The 21,407-nt window shown below is 45.3% G+C and overlaps 1 protein-coding gene across 4 annotated transcripts in view; it reads left to right on the top strand.

Moving 5' to 3' along the window:
- The first annotated feature begins 5,833 nt into the window (after nt 1–5,833).
- The window catches only part of ppargc1a (peroxisome proliferator-activated receptor gamma, coactivator 1 alpha), a 29,798-nt gene continuing 14,224 nt past the window's right edge, over nt 5,834–21,407 (top strand). Inside the window, exons 1-5 of one of the 4 annotated variants that reach the window (XM_037261749.1) lie at nt 5,834–6,124; nt 7,822–8,001; nt 18,585–18,776; nt 19,497–19,622; nt 21,010–21,364. In XM_037261749.1, the coding sequence (XP_037117644.1) occupies nt 6,077–6,124; nt 7,822–8,001; nt 18,585–18,776; nt 19,497–19,622; nt 21,010–21,364 (901 nt within the window). In that variant the 5' untranslated portion in view covers nt 5,834–6,076. Of the gene's footprint in view, nt 6,125–7,637; nt 7,743–7,821; nt 8,002–18,581; nt 18,777–19,496; nt 19,623–21,009; nt 21,365–21,407 lie in introns of those variants that run through there. The other 3 variants (XM_037261747.1, XM_037261748.1, XM_037261746.1) reach the window with 3 other exon arrangements.

The raw sequence follows: 21,407 nt of genomic DNA, 5'->3' as shown, positions 1-21,407 counted from the left end.
TTAATTACACGCATCATCCGGACCAAAGTGCCCAATGCTAGTGGTGATAATCAATTTATCGTGGTGGTGGTGGTGACGGTATTCCCGGCGGACACGGGATGGTGAAAAACCCGCAGCTGGGAGTCGTAGTAATTGTGGAAAAAAAAAAATATTTTCCATATGACGGTTTTGTCGTATGGGAAAAGCAGCGTTTGTTTTTTGAAAAACAAGCTGGTTGCTCTTTCTCAGCACAATCCGCAATATGCTTACACCAGCCCGCACGTTTATGGAAGGCTGCCAAGCTGTGTGGAGATCGTGAAAATCTGGATTTTTTTTTTACGCACACGTCGAGAATAATCGTGCCGCGTCTGGTTACAAGTCGTCACGTATCGCTAAAGAAGGAGCGGTCAGAATTTCTTTTCCCAAAGCGCGGGGCACTGAGTTCATGCTGATGCTGCATTTCTTTATTCAATCAACATCCCAAAATTTGCCAACAATGGTCCATATATAGCTATCGATTATTTTTTTATTCGCGTAATCTAGAAATTCTTTACATAAATTAATCGATTAATTGGATAAATCATGTTTTTGCCGATTTTTTTTTTTTTTAGAAAATTAAGACATTACTGAAGATTTTGTACTCCTGTATGTAATTTTGACTGCATTGTAAAAGCTCTTTAAATGAGCATTAAAAGTGCAAACATAAAATACCTGAATAAATTTGAATGACTCGATGAATCGTTTCAGCCTGTCGGTCGTCAATTTGTAGCCTTGAGAGTGACCGCAATCTGAACTCTCTCCTATGAGAGCAACCTCCATCAGAAAGTGTGAGATATGGATCGGGTCGTTTTGGACCTCTGCAATCCTTCAGACATCTCTACCTCAAAGTTCGTCAAATACAAACTGACCAGACGGTCAATCTTTTTTTTTTAATTGGCCCAAATGAAGACAAAAGGAAAGCCAACCGGGAGTCCTTGTTCGCCACATGTTCCTTGCTTTTAAGATCTTGGTGATCATACCTGCTTGGCGCCAACCATTTGATTACCCCTGAGAGAGTGATCGGTGCGGTATATGACATCTTTCGCCTCCCATCTTTTCTCCCTCTAATTGAAGCTCCCGTCTTTTGCGGCTTACTCTCTTTGGCTTTTGTTCCCACCTGTCACATTCTTCCCTCTATCCATCCGCTCGCCTTTTGTCTCTTCGCGTCTATTGACAGTCACTGCTCCTTTTCTAGAAGGTGTAAAAATGCAGCATCTGAGGGGCTGGGGGAAAAAAAAAAAAAAAAAGGTGAGAAAACAATCAGTTGTATTGTGCCTTAAAGATGTTTCCAGCCTGGTGAATATACCGTACAGGCGTCTCATCAAAACGAGGCCAGACACATGGGTGTGACTTTTCGGGAACATTTCTACCTGCCATTCCGTTTGCCTCCCACTGATGTTTTTTGAACACGGCGTTCCACAGGGCGCAAGCTGCACTCCGGTTGACCTAATTCCTCCCTGGCGCTCTTTCAAAGTGCTGAGCATCGCGAGCGCTGCTCCGTCAAGGTATCCGGCCCCGCCTCTCGCCATTAATTCTGGAAATCAAGCAACATCTGTTGTGCTTTGGGGCTCCTTGTGATTCACGGGGGACTTTTTTTTTTTTTTGCGGAAAAAAGACGCATTTGCCTGAAGCGAGCAATGAGATGGCAATGAATTTTTCACATTCCAGAATACATTTTGTTGGAATCGTCATCACTCGCTCAAGCTATAGCCACTCAGTGTTAAAAATTGAGCTGGCAGAGTTTTTTTTTTTTTTTAGACTTGTTGTGTCTCAGAATTTGTCTCCTTTTAAGCACAAGTCTTGTTTATCTGCACAGCCACTCATTCCATAAATTTTAATATTCCTTCCGAGTGCTATATCCAAGCAAAGTGGCGCACGATTCCCAACCCCCCGAGCGCCAGTTTAGCGCAGACTTCGCGCCACTCACTCTCCGCATGCATCTTGCATGACTTTATGACTTGAAACAAGTTCAATAGCATCGCAAAAACACAGAAGTGGAGGTGACTATGATATTATTCATCTATGCTATGGCGGGAAGCCTTGTCCTCCGTTGCCCCTCTCCCTCCAGGACTCCCCGTGTGGGACGGATGCTATTTTCAGTTCCACGCCTAACTGGCCCATTTGCCTCAATAATGTGGGCCGCGGTCTCTGCGGGGAAAGTAGCCGCCACCGCCGCAGCCATCCTGAGAGGGGCTAAATGACACAGCGGAGTTCATCGATTGAAAAGACTTGTGCACTTGAACCGCTACCAAAACCTCCTTTTGTAAACGCACCGCAATAAAATGTGTTAAACTTGTCACCCCTTATGTTGACTTTGTGAAAAAGAAACATATGCTGTGGGATTCTGAGATGACCCAGAGTCTTCACTCATTGATGCCTGTCCACCATATTATCTTTAGCTAGCTAGTTAGTTAGTTAGCTAGCTAGCTAGCTAGTCAGTTGGTCGGTCGGTCCGTTCGTTCGTACTCGCTTTTGATGAGTTTTTAGTCTCCTCAAGTGTCTATAGTTTCCCAAGACCACCTTGGTCAGTACTATCCATGGATTAAATAATCCGAGGTCTTCCAAGACCACCTTGATCAGTACTCTCATTTGTTTACAATACCAAAGTCTTCCAACACAACCGTAGTGACGACCGTAGTCTCCATTATCCTGAAACGACTGTAGTATCCTGACTTAACCTTAGTCCGTAGACTCCTTGACTATCATAGTCAGTACTCTCCTTTGATTATCATTGTCCAAAGTCTTCCGGACAACGACACGCTGTACTTTGTTTGAAAATTCTTTATTACTTGGGATGACCCCTTGAGATGCAACATTTCGTTCGCAAGGATCGGCCAGTACTCTTCATTGGCGACTGTAGTCCAAAGTCTCTTTAGATAACTGGTCCATAGTGTTCTGTAATGGCTGCAATCTGTAGTCTCCTTGTAGAACTGGGTCTCCTGGGGTGACCGTGATCCGTAAAATCTATGGACCGAAATCACTGTGATGCTTGACTGACGCCTCCTGTCTAACTGTGGCGTACCAAGACCGTCCTATAGTGGTAATGACTCCGTTTTGTAAGGTTAACCCATCAGCCAGCACACAATTGACGTCTGTAGATCTCTCCGAGGTGAGAAATGCAAAGAAGAGCCGCTCGCGCTGCCAGCCAGCCCATGTTGAATATTCAAACAAAGATAATTATCTGTGGATTAGCCCCATTTTGGCTGGGGCCACTTCTACTTGTCAGTGGACTCCTGAGAGAGATTGTTTAATCATTAAGACCTTTCGCTCTCTGTGAACTGCCAGCAGCGCAAATGGGTACGAGAAGGGTCGCAAAGATATATTATGTCCTGACTTGTGAGCCATTTAGCAATGAGGCGTCGGTTCATAGTGAAGCCAATGAAAATGCTCACTTTTAATGGCTCCTTTTGAAGTGTGTTTGTCAATGTGCGCCGGCGCCATGTGCAACATTTAACGCCTCGAGGGAGCGTCCATCACATGTGCTCGCCTTCAGATGGGTGTGGACAACTTTCCTCACTCCATTCCAGATATACATAGTGTCCAGAAGAGTGGCTACATGCCGCGGCCATTTTGGGAATGGTGATGCACATGAACATGCACCGATTTACTCGATTGGGTTTGAGTTTAGGGCGTCTGTAGATAGATAAAACAAGGTTATGTATTTTTGTTTCGTAAATCATGTCCATCATCCTTGTTGTGAAAATCTAGCTCGTAGTGACAGCTCACATGAACCTGATAAGATTGGCAAACATCACAGCAGAGCTGTTTTTAGTCTTAATGAACATAACGAGTCGGATCAGATGAGCCTTTTGAGAGTGACTCACAGACAGAAAGACAACATCCCCCGTTAGTACATATGGCGCCGTTCTAGGTCCCAGAATGTTGTTTTGAACTGTTCATTTTCATTAGCAAAGGAGGACGGTTCAGTCCCCGTTGCTCTCTCCTATAGTGGCCCATGTGGTATTGGTCCATCTGGGCTCTGTGTGGTCACTGAACACGCCACCTGCTCCGATCGGGCGGTGGCGTGGCTCTTGGGTGGCGTCTTTGCCCACTGTGCAAGGGGGAAGCAGATGTAGCGATTTAAAGCTACACGTACACACACATAATAGTCAATGTTGCAGGCACATTGTATTCGTCGTTCAAGCTACCGATTTTAAAAGTAGTTTGTCCAAAGGTGTGCCGAAACCCGCCTGTGGAATACACCAGAAATTTTCCGTTTTGGTCAGTAACACTAGCGATGCTAATGCTAATACAAGAAATGTTCCAGGCTAGTCCACCAGTAATTTAGCTCACTTAAGTAGATGATCCTTGTTTACCATGGCGACAGCCAAGAAACGTTATTTGAAGATCAAATGACCACATAATCGTTCCTTAATAAGCTTATTAACGTGGAAATAGGGGCGAGTTTGACACATAGCTAACTAACTGGTTGGATTAGAGTAAAGAAATGCACGTTTTTGTGTAAAAAGCCTCTTTGTTGAATGTATCCACAAGGCTCTTGTTTTGATTTAAGTCAGCTCATGTTGCCTATACACGTTGTGTTGACACTGTATACACACTTGATACTGCCAGCTGTCCTTTTACTGCCTTCGAATGGCCCAAGAAACGTTGCATTACAAAGCAGGCGCATATCAAGTCAGTCTGCGAGGAATCTGATCCGGCAGGAAATCCAAAACTCTAATTTCAGACAAATGTTTTATCCTTTTACTTGTGGGGAGGTGTGAGGACTACCGTTTCCAATTCGAGATACTAGGTGGGCTTTGTTAGCTAGCTTTTGTTTTATTTTGGAAGTGGATACTTTTTCTTTTTTGCTAGCCAACGTCAACAAATGTTTTCATTCCGTCAGTATCGAACACAGCCCATGTTTAAGGAATGTTTAACGAAAGAAAAATGATGAAATGATGAAAATGAAGAAACACTTTGGACAGAAATTCTGTTCGTTTTTACATTTGTAGGTTGTATTAACTAATTTCTGTGATAATGATTTTGCTCATGGGCTTGAATAAATTTTCTGTTCAATGTTGCACAAAGGCTGCTGAAAAAATCATTTTGAACACAAAACAATGTATCCAGTTTGTGTGCATGTGTGAGTGTGTGCGAGTGTGTGTGTATATGTGTGGCTTTACGTCAAAGGTATTGAAACAATATGTGCATGTGGGTTTACTTCAAAGGTATTGAAACAATATGCACATGTGTGGCTTTACGTCAAAGGTATTGAAACAATATGCGCAACATTTACTCTGGATTTAACTCGCAGGATTAAAGTAAAACAATTTCTTTGAATTCCTGACATTTTGGCCATGACACTGAAAGTTTGGCTTGTTTCATTGTTAGCTAACCAGATTAGACACAATTATTCAACATTTGCATGAGATGTCACGTATGGGCAAAAAAAAAAAAAAAGAAAATCAAGATTTCGTGTGAAAGTAATGTCATATATATTTTGCTCTCTGATGCTGAGCACTAATTAAAAAAATATGTTGACTTTTTACAGCAAATGCTCACAATGTACGCCGTGAACCATTTGGTAGGTGTCAGAAATCTTTTTTTTAGTTTTGTTAGTAATTTTTCTAATTTTTAGTTTTTCATTTTCTAATACACTTTCCTTTTGCGCTGTGCAGTTCCACTTAATTGACTTGCTTTTTGCGAGCAGACTTACGCGTTTGGCTCGATTTGTTGAGCGAGCCAATAGGAATGCTTGAAAATGTTCAAAGTGAACATGTAATACGTTGAAGCAAAGAAGCTGCAGGCAGGCCACGCCCCCGCCGCGCGCGTCACTGGCGAGTAGCGTGGACGCGGAGTCACTCCCTGCCTACTTTTAATAGCTTTGTCATGTGATGGAAAGCAGTTGTAAGACAGGTGCCCTCGGTTCATTCTCGGCGAGGGGCGGCAGTTGCCTGTGTGCAAGCGAGTGGGAAGCGTGCGTGGATTTCTTTTTTACTTGATTTGTTTTCCCTTTTTTTTTCTTTTCAGCCCCTTTACCGACGCTTTTTGACGATTATATTTGGGGTTTGTTTATTTTTATTTTTTTTCCACGGAGCCGTCATTCAGTGGCTGGATGGCGTGGGACAGGTGTAACCAGGATTCGGTGTGGAGAGAATTAGAGGTGAGCTCATGCAAAAAAGAAAAAAAAATCGAAAAACCAAATGAATCGTTCTATCCTTATGGACTGCTTTGATATTATTTCCTGGAGCGACGGAGCTTTTTAGTGGCTGCGGAGTCCTCTCTTCCCGATGCGTAACGCGTAATGTGGAGCCAGTTGAGGATGCACAACGCGGGACTATTTGGCAACTGTTAAACAAGCGGAATGTTTTCCCCTCCATCGCAATTCCTGGTGTAGTTTTTGCAAAAAAAAAAAAAAAAAAAGGACCCTTTAACTCTTTTTATCGGATGTATCGCTCCCGTGGTGCGTTCATGTACCGGAGAGGGTTTCTCGGCGTCACAATGTGTGCGCGTGAGGTTGTGTGCGCGCGCGTGCGTGTCGTTTTACGCACGGAGTCCCTTGGTGGCCAGCGTCCGTGCGCGTTATTTTGCAAGGGGAGCAAAGGTTGCGCACTTGAAAAGGGGGGCGACTGTTTGGCATTCGGTCTTTAATCAACCACATGAGCACATTAGCACACCATTCGACTTTTTGTCGTCTTCGCACCTGCCAGCCCTTTTAATCTGCGCCGTGCTGCGCAGTGATGCTCTGCCCGGAGGTGCGGATTATTTCCCCCTGCTTGTGGAAATTTCTCCGCAGTGCTTCAGATTGTGTCCAAAATATGCGCACACGCTATAAATATTTGCAGCGGAAGGAATAAGGCTGCGGGCTGCAGGAGCGTCTTCTCAATGCTCCCCGCTCGCTCGTCTTCTATGTGCGTAAATCACCGTTTGTCTTGTCTGTGTAGGCGCGAGTCCATCACTTTGCACCCGAACGGCAAGTCCATAAGATAATTGGGCAGCCTATAAGCGCAACCTCTGCTTTGCAGAACGTTTGCAGTCTTTGGCTGCCGTGCCTTGTCAGGCTGGATCATCTCACCCCCCCCCCCCCCCCCCCCCCCACAACCCAGCTGTCTCATCACAAGTCTTGAAGTCATTGTGTATTCGTGTGGGGGGGGACAGATGAACGGTGACACCGGTGTCTTGGCCGCTCCTCGCTTTGCCTCCTCGGCACAAGAGACGACACGTCTTTTTTGACCTGAGCCCAACCTCACGTCCCTTTCGTTCAGGCGGGGCCGAAACACCCCCCTCGGGGGATATCCACCTTTCTGACATGCGCGGCCAGGTGCCGTTAGACGAGGAGGGTTGTTGCGTGACTTGGAAGTTTGCACGGGTATTTTGCAATCAAATTTGTCTGTTGATGCAAAAAAAAAAAGCCAGCAATTGTCCATCCTTGGCGGGCGCATCTCAACAACCCTCTTCCAGTTGCATTCACAATGACCCTGCAAAAAAAAGAAATAAATAAAAATCAGCTGAGACATGCAAATTAGCCCAACCCCTTTCCGTCAGGCTCTTTGCTTCTCTTTCGTTCACTCTCTCTGTTTGTTTTCACAACACCCAGATCCTCGTTCGACCCCTTCCCCCCACTGCCCCCCCCCCCCCACCAGTCCCCCTTCTGTCCTGTTACAGTTGGGCGGCGGTGGTGCAGGCAGCCGCTCCGTAAAGTACACGACAAGTCGTGGAGATTACATAAAATGTCAGCGGGCGTGCGCGCCAATCACAAGCAGGGCGACCGCGCTTTGCAGGTCGGGGGGAATCGAACGACGCGCCCGTCAGCTCTATGCCGCTTGTACTGACCGTGTGTCCCCCCCCCTCCTCCTACAGTGCGCTGCCTTGGTTGGCGAAGACCAGCCCCTCTGTCCCGATCTCCCCGAACTCGACCTCTCGGAGCTGGACGTCAGCGACCTCGACGCCGACGGCTTCCTGGGCGGCCTCAAGTGGTACAGTGACCAATCGGAGATCATTTCTGCGCAATATGGCAACGAGGCGTCCAATCTTTTCGAGGTAGGTCACGGCTGAATCTTTATGTTTTTGCGAGAATGATGTCTGGTGCTGAAAAAAAAAACAGTGCAGGCATGCTGGGGAGATAACATGAAGCTTGATAAGCCCCGGCGGGACCTTTGTCCCCTTATTTGGGGCCTGACAGTGGTGGGCCTCCTTATCAAAAGTGTTTATTTCAGTTTCAACTTACTAATGCGGCTCACATCTGAAAGCAAACTCTGGACACGTCGTAAAGAAAGGCTTCTCAAAAGCCTTGTAAAACTTTAATCTTCCCCCTATCACCCTCGCGGTGTTCCTTTTTTTTTCTCTTGTCACCCCGAGAGACTGCCAACAAGGTCGATGATCCAGTCCGGCCTATAAAACCGTCAGTCTCGCAGTCTTCATTAGGGGCCCTTATCGCCGCCGTAGATAGACCGGCCGGGATTGGACGCAGCGGTTTGGCCTCTAGGGGGCGAAAGCGGCGTCGTGTCACGCGCTCACGTTTTCTGCTGCCGTGTGTGCTCGCTGCTCTTGATAACAGGCGAAATTCTTTCCATCTTTAACCTCGTTGACTACCGCTAGAAACTGTTTGTGTGTGTGCCTCGCCTCTGAGGACGCACACACACACACAAATGGAGTCTAAGTGGTAGCTGGCGTGGCTGTCTGCCGTCAAGCCGAGCGATACGGTTAAAAATACCGACAAGTGTCAGTGTAAAGAACAATGCAAGTCCAGTTTCTAAAAATAGCCTTCAACTCTGCTGACATGTTGCGGGTCAAAATGAGCAGCTTTTAAAGTTGAATTTGTATAATAACACAATTTATATATTGTGTCAGGTGGTGCCATTTTATAGTTTGGGGGTCTTTGATTATGAAAGAAATTTGTTTTTTAGCACTTTTACACGGGTGGCTAAAAATATTGATGTAATTCAATATTCATTCAATAAATTGTCTGAATTGATTCAACTCCTGGCCAGTAGGGGGAGCTCTGCGTTGCGTGGACAACAATACAGCAACGTTATGCCAGCACTTTCGACATTTGATATTTCCTTGTAAATCCGCAAAACAGGATATAAACAAAAAGTTCTGGGGTTTTTTCGTTAGCGGTAGAATTTTGAATTTTCATGACAATATCCAAGAAAAAAGAAATATTATTTAAGCTAATATCCACTTTACTCTTTCAGCGTTTACTCATAACTTCCATGTCAAGCAGTCAAACCTTTTTTTTTTTAGCTCTTGGAAAGTCTTTCCCCATTTAGCTCTTCCTGATGATTGTGTCTCATCTTAAAAAAAACATCCCTTACTGAATCTTAACTTTCCTGTGGTTTATCACAGACTTCAATATCTCTTCTATTTGCTCTTTTTCCTCCCACCTGGGAGTCCAATAATTAGTCGTGCTGGGTAAATGAATATAATGCGCTATGATTGGTCCGAAATGGGCTTTCACGGTACCCCGCTTTGCGGTGGTCCGACATATGGCCTGCTCACGTGTCCCCCCCCGCGCACGTGTCAGCCATGAATATTGCCCAGTCGTGCCGATGCACGCCGCCAGCTATTGTGTCGCGCTGAGTGAAAGCTCGGCAAATCTCGAAGCCGTGAAGAAGCAAGGGGTAGGGGCTGAGAGGGGGTACAGTTTATAACCCCCCCTCGCTCCATCTTTGGAAAGTTTCAAATCACCATTAGAAGTGGCCAGTTCCTCATGTAGCACGACCCGGCTAATCCCTTTTAATCTGACAGGGGAAAGTTTGCCTCTTGGCAAGGATTAGAGCGCCGCCGGGGGGGGAGGGAGAGTGCTCGGGCTTTGGGTGATGGCGGGCGCGCTGCTGATGTATTTCCTAATTAGCCTCCTGGAGCATCAGCATAAGAAAATCCTGATTGTCATCTTGGAGCCACTTTCAGTCTTGGCCTGACCAACATGGCTGCCACTTTTGAAGGCATTTTAATGATGTCACGGGTTGCTTGACAAAACATCAAAATGAGGTCATTTTCATGTTGCAGGGTTTTGTTTGGGATAGGACGCGTCTTTTATGTAGCAACATGTGGCTGGCTGAGATCACGAGATGTCCCCTGGCTGGCCTTTTGCTCCGTTACTGACCGTTCCCGTGCGGTATGATAGGCCATGTCCGTTCAGCCGCCCCCCCACACACACCTGCGAAACTTTCTTTGCTCGTACTCGACACCTCTTGAAAACTCTCAACGTGGGCGCTCTATTTCAGGCCGCAGTTATTAAGGGGGCGCTAGCTCTAATAATTTCCTGATGTACTGCCAAAGATAACAGCATGGAAGTGTTGACCCAACGAGTCAGAACCCTGCTCGGATTACATGGCTGGCGGTCAACGGGAGGTGGCAGAGCGGCCCGAGGGCAAAGACAGGCTCGAAATAAGTTGTTTCGCATCAGCCAAAATGGATAATTTGCGCATCATTAATACTTATTAAATAGCCAAAACAAAGAGAACCCACAAAAAAAGTAGAAAAAGAAGAGCCATCGAAGTGGTTGTAAAAAAGCTTCTTTGCGACTTAACGCAGAAGCGGCTAGCTAGCAACAGCTTCGGCTAGCTTCTAACGTAAACATGTTGTGGAGTCCCTCCTAAGTCAGTAACTGTCGCCTGCATGGCGGTCAATAAGTTACATTTCGGATGACATGAACGAAAGAATGACTAGAAAAGACAGAGAAGCCATGCTAAATGGTAAGCTAACCTAAAAATGACACGGCTAGCGCGTTTAACTCCACGATTAAGTGCTTGGCTGATCGATGACACTTTTCACACACATCTGGCTTTGAGTGGCAGTTAAACGGCGAATATCCAATTTTACTATTAAATAGCTAAACTGAAACAGAAATAAATGAATTTTTTTAACTTAGTTTAGCTTTGCTTACAGACAAGAAAATTAAATTTGCTGTTATACGCAATGTGAATTCACAAAAGTAAAACTCATAGTTTTAAATTTTCAAACAACTGTTCAACCATTAGATATTAGTTATAATTTTACTGTTTAATAAAAGCCTTTCTTTGGGTCCGTAGGATTAAGATGCTCCCCTCCCCCCAAAAAATGCTGCACAAAATTAGAAAGTTGCTCCTCAAAATAATTAATTGATTGGCTAAATTGCTTTGCAAAAAAAAAAAGAGCCTTGATGAATAATATATGGAGACTCCTCAATAAACCAATGATTTAATGGAGTATTATTACTTGGGCGAATACAAATCATCCCAAAGCTAAACTGTCGTCGTGTGTTGTCAACAGGTGGAAACTGCCGTACAGGCAACACAACATGTTTTATATTCAATACAGAGTAGTGATTCAAACTACAAAAATATTTCATTGGTTCTATTTTCTCGTGAGTCACTCGCACAGTTGCCTGGTGGTCCGTGCCCGCGCCTGTTCGTGTCATCGCCAAACGTCCGAGCGCGTTTGTCCACGTCGGAGGCCAGACAGACATGAGGACAGATGGGTAGAGAAGGAGAAGGTTTGGGCTGGTGCCAACCTGAATCAAAGCCCAAGGATTGCAAGTAAAAGGTTGTGGGCTTTGCAGCTAGTAAAATGAAATGCCAAGGCTTTAGAGTCTTACGAAGATAGTGTGCATGGACATTCTGCGAGCATGCCATCATGCGTCGCCGAGCTCTTGCTCACGCGTGCCCTCTGATGGCCTTTGCCCAGCTGCTTTAGGCCAATTTCTCTCGTTAAAAATAATGTCATAGTCAATTTGACCCCCCTTTAAATAGAAACAAGTTTAATTGACAATATTAATAGGTTTTTTTTTTATTCTTGTTAAAATGGCCCAATTTTAAGATAAGGAAATGCAATAAAAATAAAAATAAGATTTTTATTTTTTAGTGGGAAACTTATTTTGTGTGTTGGGAATTATTATGTATTTTTTGCCACTTTTGGATTATTTTGATTTTTATGGAACTGGCACATGAAGAGGTTAAGGAAATATGATTAAACAGCAGTTGTTCTCCTGTGTGAAACTTTTTCATCTGATTGTCTTAATAAATGTTAATTAGGATTATTTTCACCGCTCCCATTTTTAGATGCTCAAACACTCTGACCCTCCAACCTGATTGCACTTCCTGAGAAACAAACCTAACGGTAGTATTGGATTGAAGAGTTTGAACAATCAGCAGTAGATTAGCACACACTTGTCAGTGGAAACACACTCGCAAACGCACACACTCAGGGCAGGCTTATTGTTCCTGTTCCTGCACCCTGCTGAGCGCTTTGATTTTGCAAATTTATGCTGACATTTGAAAAAACACCGCCCACACCGGTTGGGCGCTCCAGCAAAGGGGTGTATGAATTACCACAGTCACCACAAGGCACCACCCCTTCCTCATCTCCACTGTTATCGCATCGACGCTCGGGCGATCGGTGGAGAAGACGGGCGCTCGTGCGTCTTGCCGCCGCCACAAAACTCCCCGCCTCCTTTGGCTCCCGAGGCGGAGAATTTGTTTCTTCTGGAAAGACCAAGCGGGAGAAGGGGGAAGGCGGTCGGTCGGATCCCAAACAATAGTCCCTTCTGGGAACGTTTGGGAACGAGAGCAAAGGAAGGAAGGAGCATCCTTTTGCCTCTGTCCCAGTGATAAACCGCCGCTGCTGTATGCAGCACGCTAGGGTCAGCCTCCCCCAGCTGATCCCAAACCCCCAAGTGCATCCCCGCCAACGCCACCGCCGTCTACAGGTGTGTAATTGAAACGTAGCGCACGCATGTCAGATAGTGGTCTTTTGGTGCCGGCGTGCATCAGGCGCTGACGGCTATTTTTAGCCAATGGGGTAATCTCGGCTAAGAGCCTTTCAGGGCTGTTTCACGTTAACCTGGCCAAAACACTAAGCCAATAATCCAACCCTCCCCCAGACTCACACACACACGTTGCCATGATGCCACACGATAACAAATGTATTATTTAATACTGGACTGCAACTATGGAATAATTTCATAGTCTTCCCTACTTTCAAGATTCCGCCTTTAAGTTTGGGAATCATTACTCTGATGTCACCAGGGCAGACAAGTGGGTTGTCAATATCTTGAATCCATCAATCAGCAGATTCTGCAGAAAGTTGACAAAGGCAACAAATGTTTGTTGGGTCTTTGTCACACTGATGTTAGCGTTGCTGCTTATTTCCGAGCATTTGCACAAGTAGCTCAAGAAGCTCTCGGAAGCTGAATGACTCAGTTGGCTGTCCAATCGGGAGACCTCAAAAAGGATTTGGATCTTCGTGACATGATTTTAAAAGAAATGAAACTTTGTGCCAAAGGTTCTTTTCTGCAAAACAAAAGTCGAATTAATCACTCTCCATTTTTTTCAAATTACGAGTCAAAGGTGATAATCCTCAATTAAAAACAAAACAGCGAATTGACAGTAATTGTGGATGTTTACCCACAATCAAATTTCTTCAATTTGACCTAAGGTGTGCATTTTGGGAATATGGGAGGTCGCCACAGTTCCCGTGGACAACTCATGCAAGCTCAGGGAGATCACACAAAGTCCACAGCCGAGACTCAAACCCTGAACTGCTGAACTGCGATGCAGATATGCTAATTCCTCCTCCACAGAGACAAACTGGCTTTTCGCTTTAAATGTAAACTCGGTTCTTTCAAATTAGCATCTTTACTTCCAGCAGGTCAAACTGACCCCCGTAACAAACCAAACGGGAACGATGTGGGTCGGGGAGGTGAGTTTGGTGCGGAGGAGCCCCATCAAACACACTCCCACAACGCTCCCGTCCATATGTGTGCCATTGATGTTCGACAAAGATGAACCTTGTACCAGCTTTGTTCTCTTTACTTGTAAAGAGGGACGCAAAAGCCTTGTGAAGTCCTCTCTCTTTGACGAGCCCATATGGCACTTGAAAGTACGCGACAACTGCAGGGGAGGGGGCGGGGACAGCTGAGATAGCGCGCTTGCAAAGTCACGACCAGGAGAAAAGACTCCGCCTCTACCTGCTTCCTCGCACCCACACACACAGAAGTCAAGGTAAAAGATAATACGTTTATTTGGTAATCAGCAAATAGCTTTTAGCCAGTGGGTAAGTGGCGGCGCCTGTGAGGCCTTGATAAGATCGTGTGCTTTCAGGTGTTTCCCTGTCACGGCGCCATTCAGCGCAAATTGAATACGGTGACCTTCTTTCGCCGCCGCGTCAAATTGACTCCATTTCCCCCCCAAAAAAGATTCTGCCATTTCAATTACCATACATCTGCGATATTGCCAACACACACACAGCGCTTCTTCCTGCGCGATGCGGATTGTGACAACGATGTGCACAATTTGTTTGATACAGCACATGGGCGTCCTTCCGAGGACGCCGTAAGTGCGACAAAACACTATCGATGGGCTTGGCCGGGCTCAGAAGGTCACACACGCACTGGCACTCACTTATACACGCAGCGTGAAGGTGGTGTCCTCTGTTTGGAAATATGACAACCAACCCCCGTACATATGCGCAGTTTGGGAGTCATTAATTGACAGATTTACATGTTTAATAAAATGCTTTGGCGCCATCTGGTGGTATCATTGACGGTAGCACTTAACGTTTGTTAGCATCACGATGTGCACGTGTCACCTACTCGGGTACTTTTAAAAAGTTTGTTGTTTGGTGCTGAAATAAAGTGTAATTGCACCTCCACTACAGTAGGAGGCAGTGGCGTGCTCGTTAATATTAGCAATTAAATTAAAATAATTCTGATTTATTGTTCTTTGATGTCAATTAGGGTACAATGTTACGCCGAGGTGTGCTTACAACAACTTTTATAGAGATATAAAACTATTTATAGTCATGGTGGAGAGTTGGAGGAAATGGAGGAGCTTTATTTAGTAAGGCCATAGTTTTGTCTAAAAGCTTTTTGACTTTGCGTGCGGCCGCCAAATACTCATTCATACCAGCCATTACGGTCACGGCAAGAAACGGCAGGGATCGATCAACCAATAATTCGTTCTTCACCCATTGGGAAAGTCATCACCAGTATTGGTCAGTCATGTGACTCATTCCTTGCCCATAATTGGTTGGTCAGTCTTCATTGTAACTCAGCTCAGCCAATCTGGTTCCAAATATTCACGACAACTCCTTTTTGTCTGGTCATGTGACTCGCTTCTGGCCCAAAACATCGGTTCGTTGACATCATCATCTAGTTTCTGCCGACTCTAGGACAGTCTTAAGTTTAGCTGGCCAGCTCCCGTTCATGATACGGGTTTGATCTGCAGGAACAAGACCGTTCCCGCTCACATCCCCAGGGTGGTCGTCTCAATCGGATGCGGTCACGCTCGTATCCTGTCCTCGTCCAGTATATCCAATATACAAATATATCTCTTCTCACTTTTCCTCTCTTGCACCCCATCAGCTCATCTGATAGCGTTCTAACAGTGTCAAATGCTTCCCGGGAGATTTATCTTTTCGAGGCACACACGCATCTTCATTGACGGGTCAAAGCATTTCCCTCTCTGATGTATTAGCCGCACAGCCTCCTAAAGCAGAGACGGACATCTGGCATATAAATAGCCCGCGCCCTCTTGCATTGCCGCCTAATGTCAACTCTTCCGCATAGCTCGCCCGCTTTAACAAGGAGACTCCGAGCGGTGAATTCCGAGCAGGACTAATGGATTATTACAAAGTCACGGTAGCGCCACCACCGCATCAAATGATTGGATTGGGAGTAACGTCTGATGATAACAAGAGACAGTTGGCCGCTATTTATTAAAGCTAATCGCAGCGCCGGGCCGAATGGAGGTTTAACATTTAGTTTTATGGTTTGGAACTCTGTCAGGCACACAGGGGGGGGAGGATCTTAGGTATGGTTGCATGGCTGCACACGGGACGTAATCGCCCTCTCTCCATTTGTGTGAGGTCTTTGGCGATCCGTCTCTCGCTGTGCCCTTCCCCTTTCCCGCCACCTTCTGTCATGGTGGCCATATGTGCGTCCAGTGGACTCACCTTGATTTAGTCACCATTATTTATTTAGCTTCTTTCAAAAAAAAAAAATGTTGAAAGCTGACACCATTTGTCTGAAATGTGACCGTGCGGGGAAAGATTTAGATGAAGCAATGCAATTAAACTGTCATGGTGCAAAAGCGAGATAAATGAAACTTTAACTATAGATGACCCATTTTGTCGCAGATGTTTTGGTGGAACTTCATCTATTTGCTTCCTTTCACCACATGCAAATGAAGTATTGTGTCGCTTCACCCCAAAAAAAACTGTTTATATATATTTTTTAATTATTTTAGCCTTTGCAATGCTCAAGAAGCAATTAGCCGATTTAATTTGACTATTTGGCCCCGCAGTTGAGAAGCGAGTGTTTGTTTAAAGCGACTCCTTTCACCTTTTTCCCTTTCTCTGTTATCAGCCTGGTGAATAGTATCTCCCGGAACACAATGCCTTGGTCTGGAACTCAATAAAATAGTTAATGGCAAGGACAATCTCAAAGACAGCCCTACCTGATAACAAAAGGACCTCACCTAATAATGAACAAGCGGCTTTCTTTGCACCGACGTGGGGCAAAGAAGGGAAGGGGAGGGGACGAGGAAACTCTGCCAAGCACTTGCCAGCATGTTTTATGGCTAATTGAAGCATTTGGAATAAAACAGCCACAGAATGGCACCCTTTAGAATTGCGGCGGGGTTAATATATTGTGATCCCACAATTAGCCCGGGATTGTTAAGATCTCTTTAATTCGGCGAGGTCCATTAAGCGAGATGGGCTTCCACCGAGACGTTTATTTATTTATTTTTTTCCTTTCTTTGTTCCTTCTGCCCTCGATATTTACTCTGCTGGGTGGTAATCAATATAAGTGGACTGCAACCGGGTTAGCCGGCAGACTTTGTATGCATCCGCCGGACGTGTCGAAGCATTTTTTTGTAGGATGCTACCTTGGACTCTGAAATGAAATTTTGGGAGGTTGTCTACCACGTTTGACTTTGACTCCGGCCCTGTAAAAGTACAATCCATGTCTGCATGGTAATCATTAAAGAGCCAATCACATGATTTCCTTTTTTAAACATTGTCTGGGGGGCATAGCAATCATTACAAATCTGTTGGTGACCGGACCACTCAAGCATGTGACTTCATGTGACCCTTGGTCGGTTTTTGTCCAAATATCGGACAAATATCGGTTGATGATTGGATTTGGTCTTAATTGAGATTGTTCGGTCACTGGACTCGTTCTTGCCGCAAACACTGACTAATGTCAATTATTAGAAAAACAGGTTGGTTATTGGTCTCCTGATACTATAAAATATCCCGGTCAAACATTTTCAGTTACTCATGACGTGACTAGATCATTTTTAAGCCCCTTTTTGTTGCTTGGTATTTAAAAGCAAGGAGTCATCTGGCTTCCCGAACATTTTCTCTACGTGGCTTGGCTTTCCGGGTGTCAAACCAAAACAGGTGGCTCATTAAAAGATGATCAGCGAGAATAATCCTACTTTTAATCTCTCGCGTGAGTTTGGGCTGAGGTGTTTTGAAGAGCACCAAAAAAAGGGGTTGCACACCGTTCCAACGCGGTGGATTTAAAGCTCCTTACAAGTAATTAAACAGCATGACACCTCATACAGAGCAATTTCCTGCGAGGCATTTTGCTTGCCGGTGTGGCACGGCCCCGGTCGACGTCGCGTTATCTCGGTGAAATATGTCCCCTTCATCATTTTCTAATAATGACAGAGTGCTCATGTTGTTAGAGAGACGATCGACTCGCTGAGCATCCGATTAACATTTTCCTCACTGTTAGCGAGCTAACTGAACATCTAAGATGTCTGTGTCATCTGGAAATGAAAATTAATTTGAAGCTGGGCATGAAAATAACCGGTGGCGGCCGGTGACATTTTGTCAAGGGAAGCATAACACTTATTTATCTGCAAATGGATGTAAACAGCACTTCCATTTTGTTGGCCGTAAACTCCCATTTGATTGAAAGTTGAAAGATATTTCAGATATTTTTTGTAATTTTTTAAAATTATTATTATTCAGATATTTTTAGTTATTTTGTTTTATTATTATTATCATTATTATTATTATTACTACTATTGTAGTTTTATTATATTATTTTTTATTTTTTAGTATTTTCATTATTATAGTTATTATTATAATATGCCCAAAAAAAAACAAATTCTACTATTTGACGGAAACTTGATGCTTTAGCATCCTTTGTCCTGTCAACTTCTTTTTTAAAACATAACATGTTTATTTTTGCATAAGCGGACAGTAATTCTTCACATCTGAAAATTGGCGATAGATTGAACAAACCCCGCCCCCAAACATTGCTGCCTTCCCCAGATACTTACTACTTGTCAGCCTTGGTAATGGCTTTCTCAGAGAAGATATTATTTTGGTCCAGTAAAGCTGCGTATTTAAAATATGAGTGACAGGCTCAACTCACTCTGCAAAGGGGAGAGAATTTTGTTTGCCAGAATAGAGCCAGCTTCCGAAGAGGAGAAAAAAAAAAAGAGCAGTATTAACAATAAAAGTCTGCATACAACCGCCCACCACTCTTACTTTCCTGGGAGGAAAAGATTTACAACTTCCAGACTAAAATGTCCTATTTTTTCTTTCTCTCTGTGTTTCTGTCTGTCTTCTGCTCACCCCCCCCCTCCCCTTTTTTATTTCTTTTCCCGCCTGCTAAGAAGATAGATGAAGAAAATGAGGCCAACTTGCTGGCAGTGCTTACAGAGACCCTGGATAGCATCCCGGTGGATGAGGACGGTCTGCCTTCGTTTGAGGCTCTGGCAGATGGGGACGTGACCAATGCCAGTGACCAGAGCTGTCCCTCCTCCCCCGACGGCTCGCCTCGCACCCCGGAGCCCGAGGAGCCTTCCCTGGTAAAGCCTCCCCATTTGTCCTGGCCGCTTCGAAACATTTGTAGCCAGAGCTGGCTCGGGATCCCAATGTGACTCTCGTATTGTTTCCGTCGGGCTTCAAGTCGGTTTGATGATGTGACCGTTCCCTGCCCTCTATTTGCGTCTTCACACTACCAGTCCTCCTATTTAAATTTGGCCAATCAAGTTAAATGAACAAATGAGCTAACGCAAATCATAATGGCTGCTAAGTGCTAATTCCATTCAAATACGAGCAACAATGGTGTGGCCGGAAATGGAGTGGGCATTGAATGAAAGAAACGGCAAAGGGAAATTCATCTCTTCTATTCCCGGTAGGTCTCGGCTAATCCGTGCCCCCCCCCTTCCCCTCGTCACCACCACCTCAGTCTTTTTGCCAAAGTCGTCTCTTTTGGCAGCGAAGCGGCCCTCTTAGCATTGTGTGGCTATTTTACACACAGGCAATTCTCTTGGCTTTCAGGGCTAAAATGTTAACTTATACTTCATTTAACTTTCCTAATGAGCTTTCCAGTGTGTTTGTTCAGTCCCCTCAGAGAATACAAACATGTCACGTACTTATTTTCAACACTTTACCAGCGCTCCCCCATCTGCTCAGAGGGGTAAAAAAAAAAAAAGAATCAGCGGCAATTGAAAGAAAATGTCCATTTGCATAATCCGTGCTAACTTCAGCCTCCCTCTCTTTTCCTCGTCGTTGCACGGGTCCAGCTGAAGAAGCTCCTTCTGGCGCCCGCAAACTCCCAGCTCAGCTATAATCAATACACAGGTGGCAAGGCACAGAACCATGCAGCCAGCAGCAACCACCGTATCCGAGCGCCACCTGCTATCGTCAAGGTACGCACGCACGCTCATTTTTATGTTAGTTAATCTTCCTCGCTCTGCTCTCGTGCTTGCAAATTTCTTGTTTTGGTCGCCGCCTTTAGAAGATGTTAGACTACCGCTTTTCTAGCCCGGGGGGGTTCGTGGGGGGTTCTGGTAATGAAAACAGGTTGATTGCTGTTGGGCTTTGCAAGCACGGCTTCGGCGGCGTTCTCTCATTAGCCGCGCCACTTACCCGCCTTGATATGGAGGGACCCGTCAGAAGAAAAACATTGATGGGGCTCCAGATATCTGGTAATGTTCGACGTCGAACGAGCTCACAATGAAGTTGCTCGGTATGGGTTGTCATTTTGTGTCCAAACACATTACGTGACTTAATTTGCTCTTACTTTGAAATGATCAGACACATATTGGAGCCGCGCGCTGTTTGCACAGTGTCGGATTTCATTTTCACGCCGTGCCTTTGAGTCATGTATTTGTGGAGCGCAGCGAACGAAAAAGGTCCCGGCGGACGCGTCGTGCAAGCAGAGCGCTCGGAGGCCCGCGCAATTAAGATGATGACTTCACACCCGCCGTCGCCTTCGAGTCACTTAGGCAGCGAGTTGTTCTTTCCAGCCCCGTCTGACGATAAACATTGTTCTGAAGAAGACAGCGGGACTTACAAATGACCCAATTTACCGGAGATGTTTTTTTAAGTTATTGCTTGGTTGATTTATTTTTTTTTTTTTGCTAGCAAGCTTCAGATGGGCCACCGCGCTAGTGAAGTGAAAAGGTGGGTATCTATAAAGGCAGATGTGGAAACTAGAATCAGTTGACCCACCTCGCCTTTGTGCTCCCGGGCCTCTTAAGCAGTGCGACTCGCTCTAGTGGAAGTTCAACATAAAATGGATTGTGGATATTGTGTGGTAAAACTCGTGTGTTGTCAAACAAAAACTTGTTTGCAGCCTCAATGGGATGTCTGATCGAGATAAATAGGTCAAGTTAGCAGTTTCAAACACATCGAATAGCAAAAACTGAGAATCAACCGAGACAACCACTAAAAGAAAGAACAATAAGAAAAAAACTCCCGTCAACAACCGTGGCTCTTTGCTACTTACGCTACAGCAGCTAGTAGCTAGCAACCAGCTTCAGCTAGCTACTAGTGAACCTAAACACATTTTGAAGTCGCTCCTAAGTCCGTTATCATCGTCTTCGTGGCGGCCAATAAGTGACATTTCTGTCAAGAGATGACAAGGAACGATATAAAAGCCATGCTAAATGCTAAGCTAACCTAAAACTGACACAGCTAGCATGTTCAACATGGCAATAAGTTGGCTGATTGATGTCATTTCAATGAATGTCACTGGCAAAATTTCATAAGACCTGGTCCTAACATTTGGGAAATTGTCCCCTTTTTGAACAGACGGAGAACCCCTGGAATGGCAAATCAAGAGGGGTCTCCAGCCAACAAAACCGCCCTCTGAGACGGCCTTGCACAGAGCTGCTGAAGTACTTAACAGCCACCGATGACATCCTGCTCCACACCAAAGCCAACGACGTCAAAGGCAGCTGGAGCGGCGTCCCCGGAAGGGACAAGAACAGCCTGGGCCTCGGCGCTTCCTCCTCTTCTTCCTCCTCGCCGTCCTCGTCGTCCACCTCCTCCTTCTCCTCCCTGTCCTCCACTTGTTCTTCGTCCACCGCCGCCTCCAAAAAGAAGTCGTCCGTGCCGCCCCAACCGCCGCCGCCGCCTCCGCCGGCACAGCAGCATCACCAGCGAGGTGAGAGCCGGGCTGCAGGCGAATGTAGTGGGGCTGGGAAGTG

The sequence above is a fragment of the Syngnathus acus genome, chromosome 10, assembly GCF_901709675.1.
Source record: "Syngnathus acus chromosome 10, fSynAcu1.2, whole genome shotgun sequence".
In the NCBI taxonomy this organism is placed as follows: domain Eukaryota; kingdom Metazoa; phylum Chordata; class Actinopteri; order Syngnathiformes; family Syngnathidae; genus Syngnathus; species Syngnathus acus.
The sequence above is the reverse complement of the archived record's forward strand: the minus strand, read 5'-3'. Positions and strand labels throughout refer to the sequence as shown.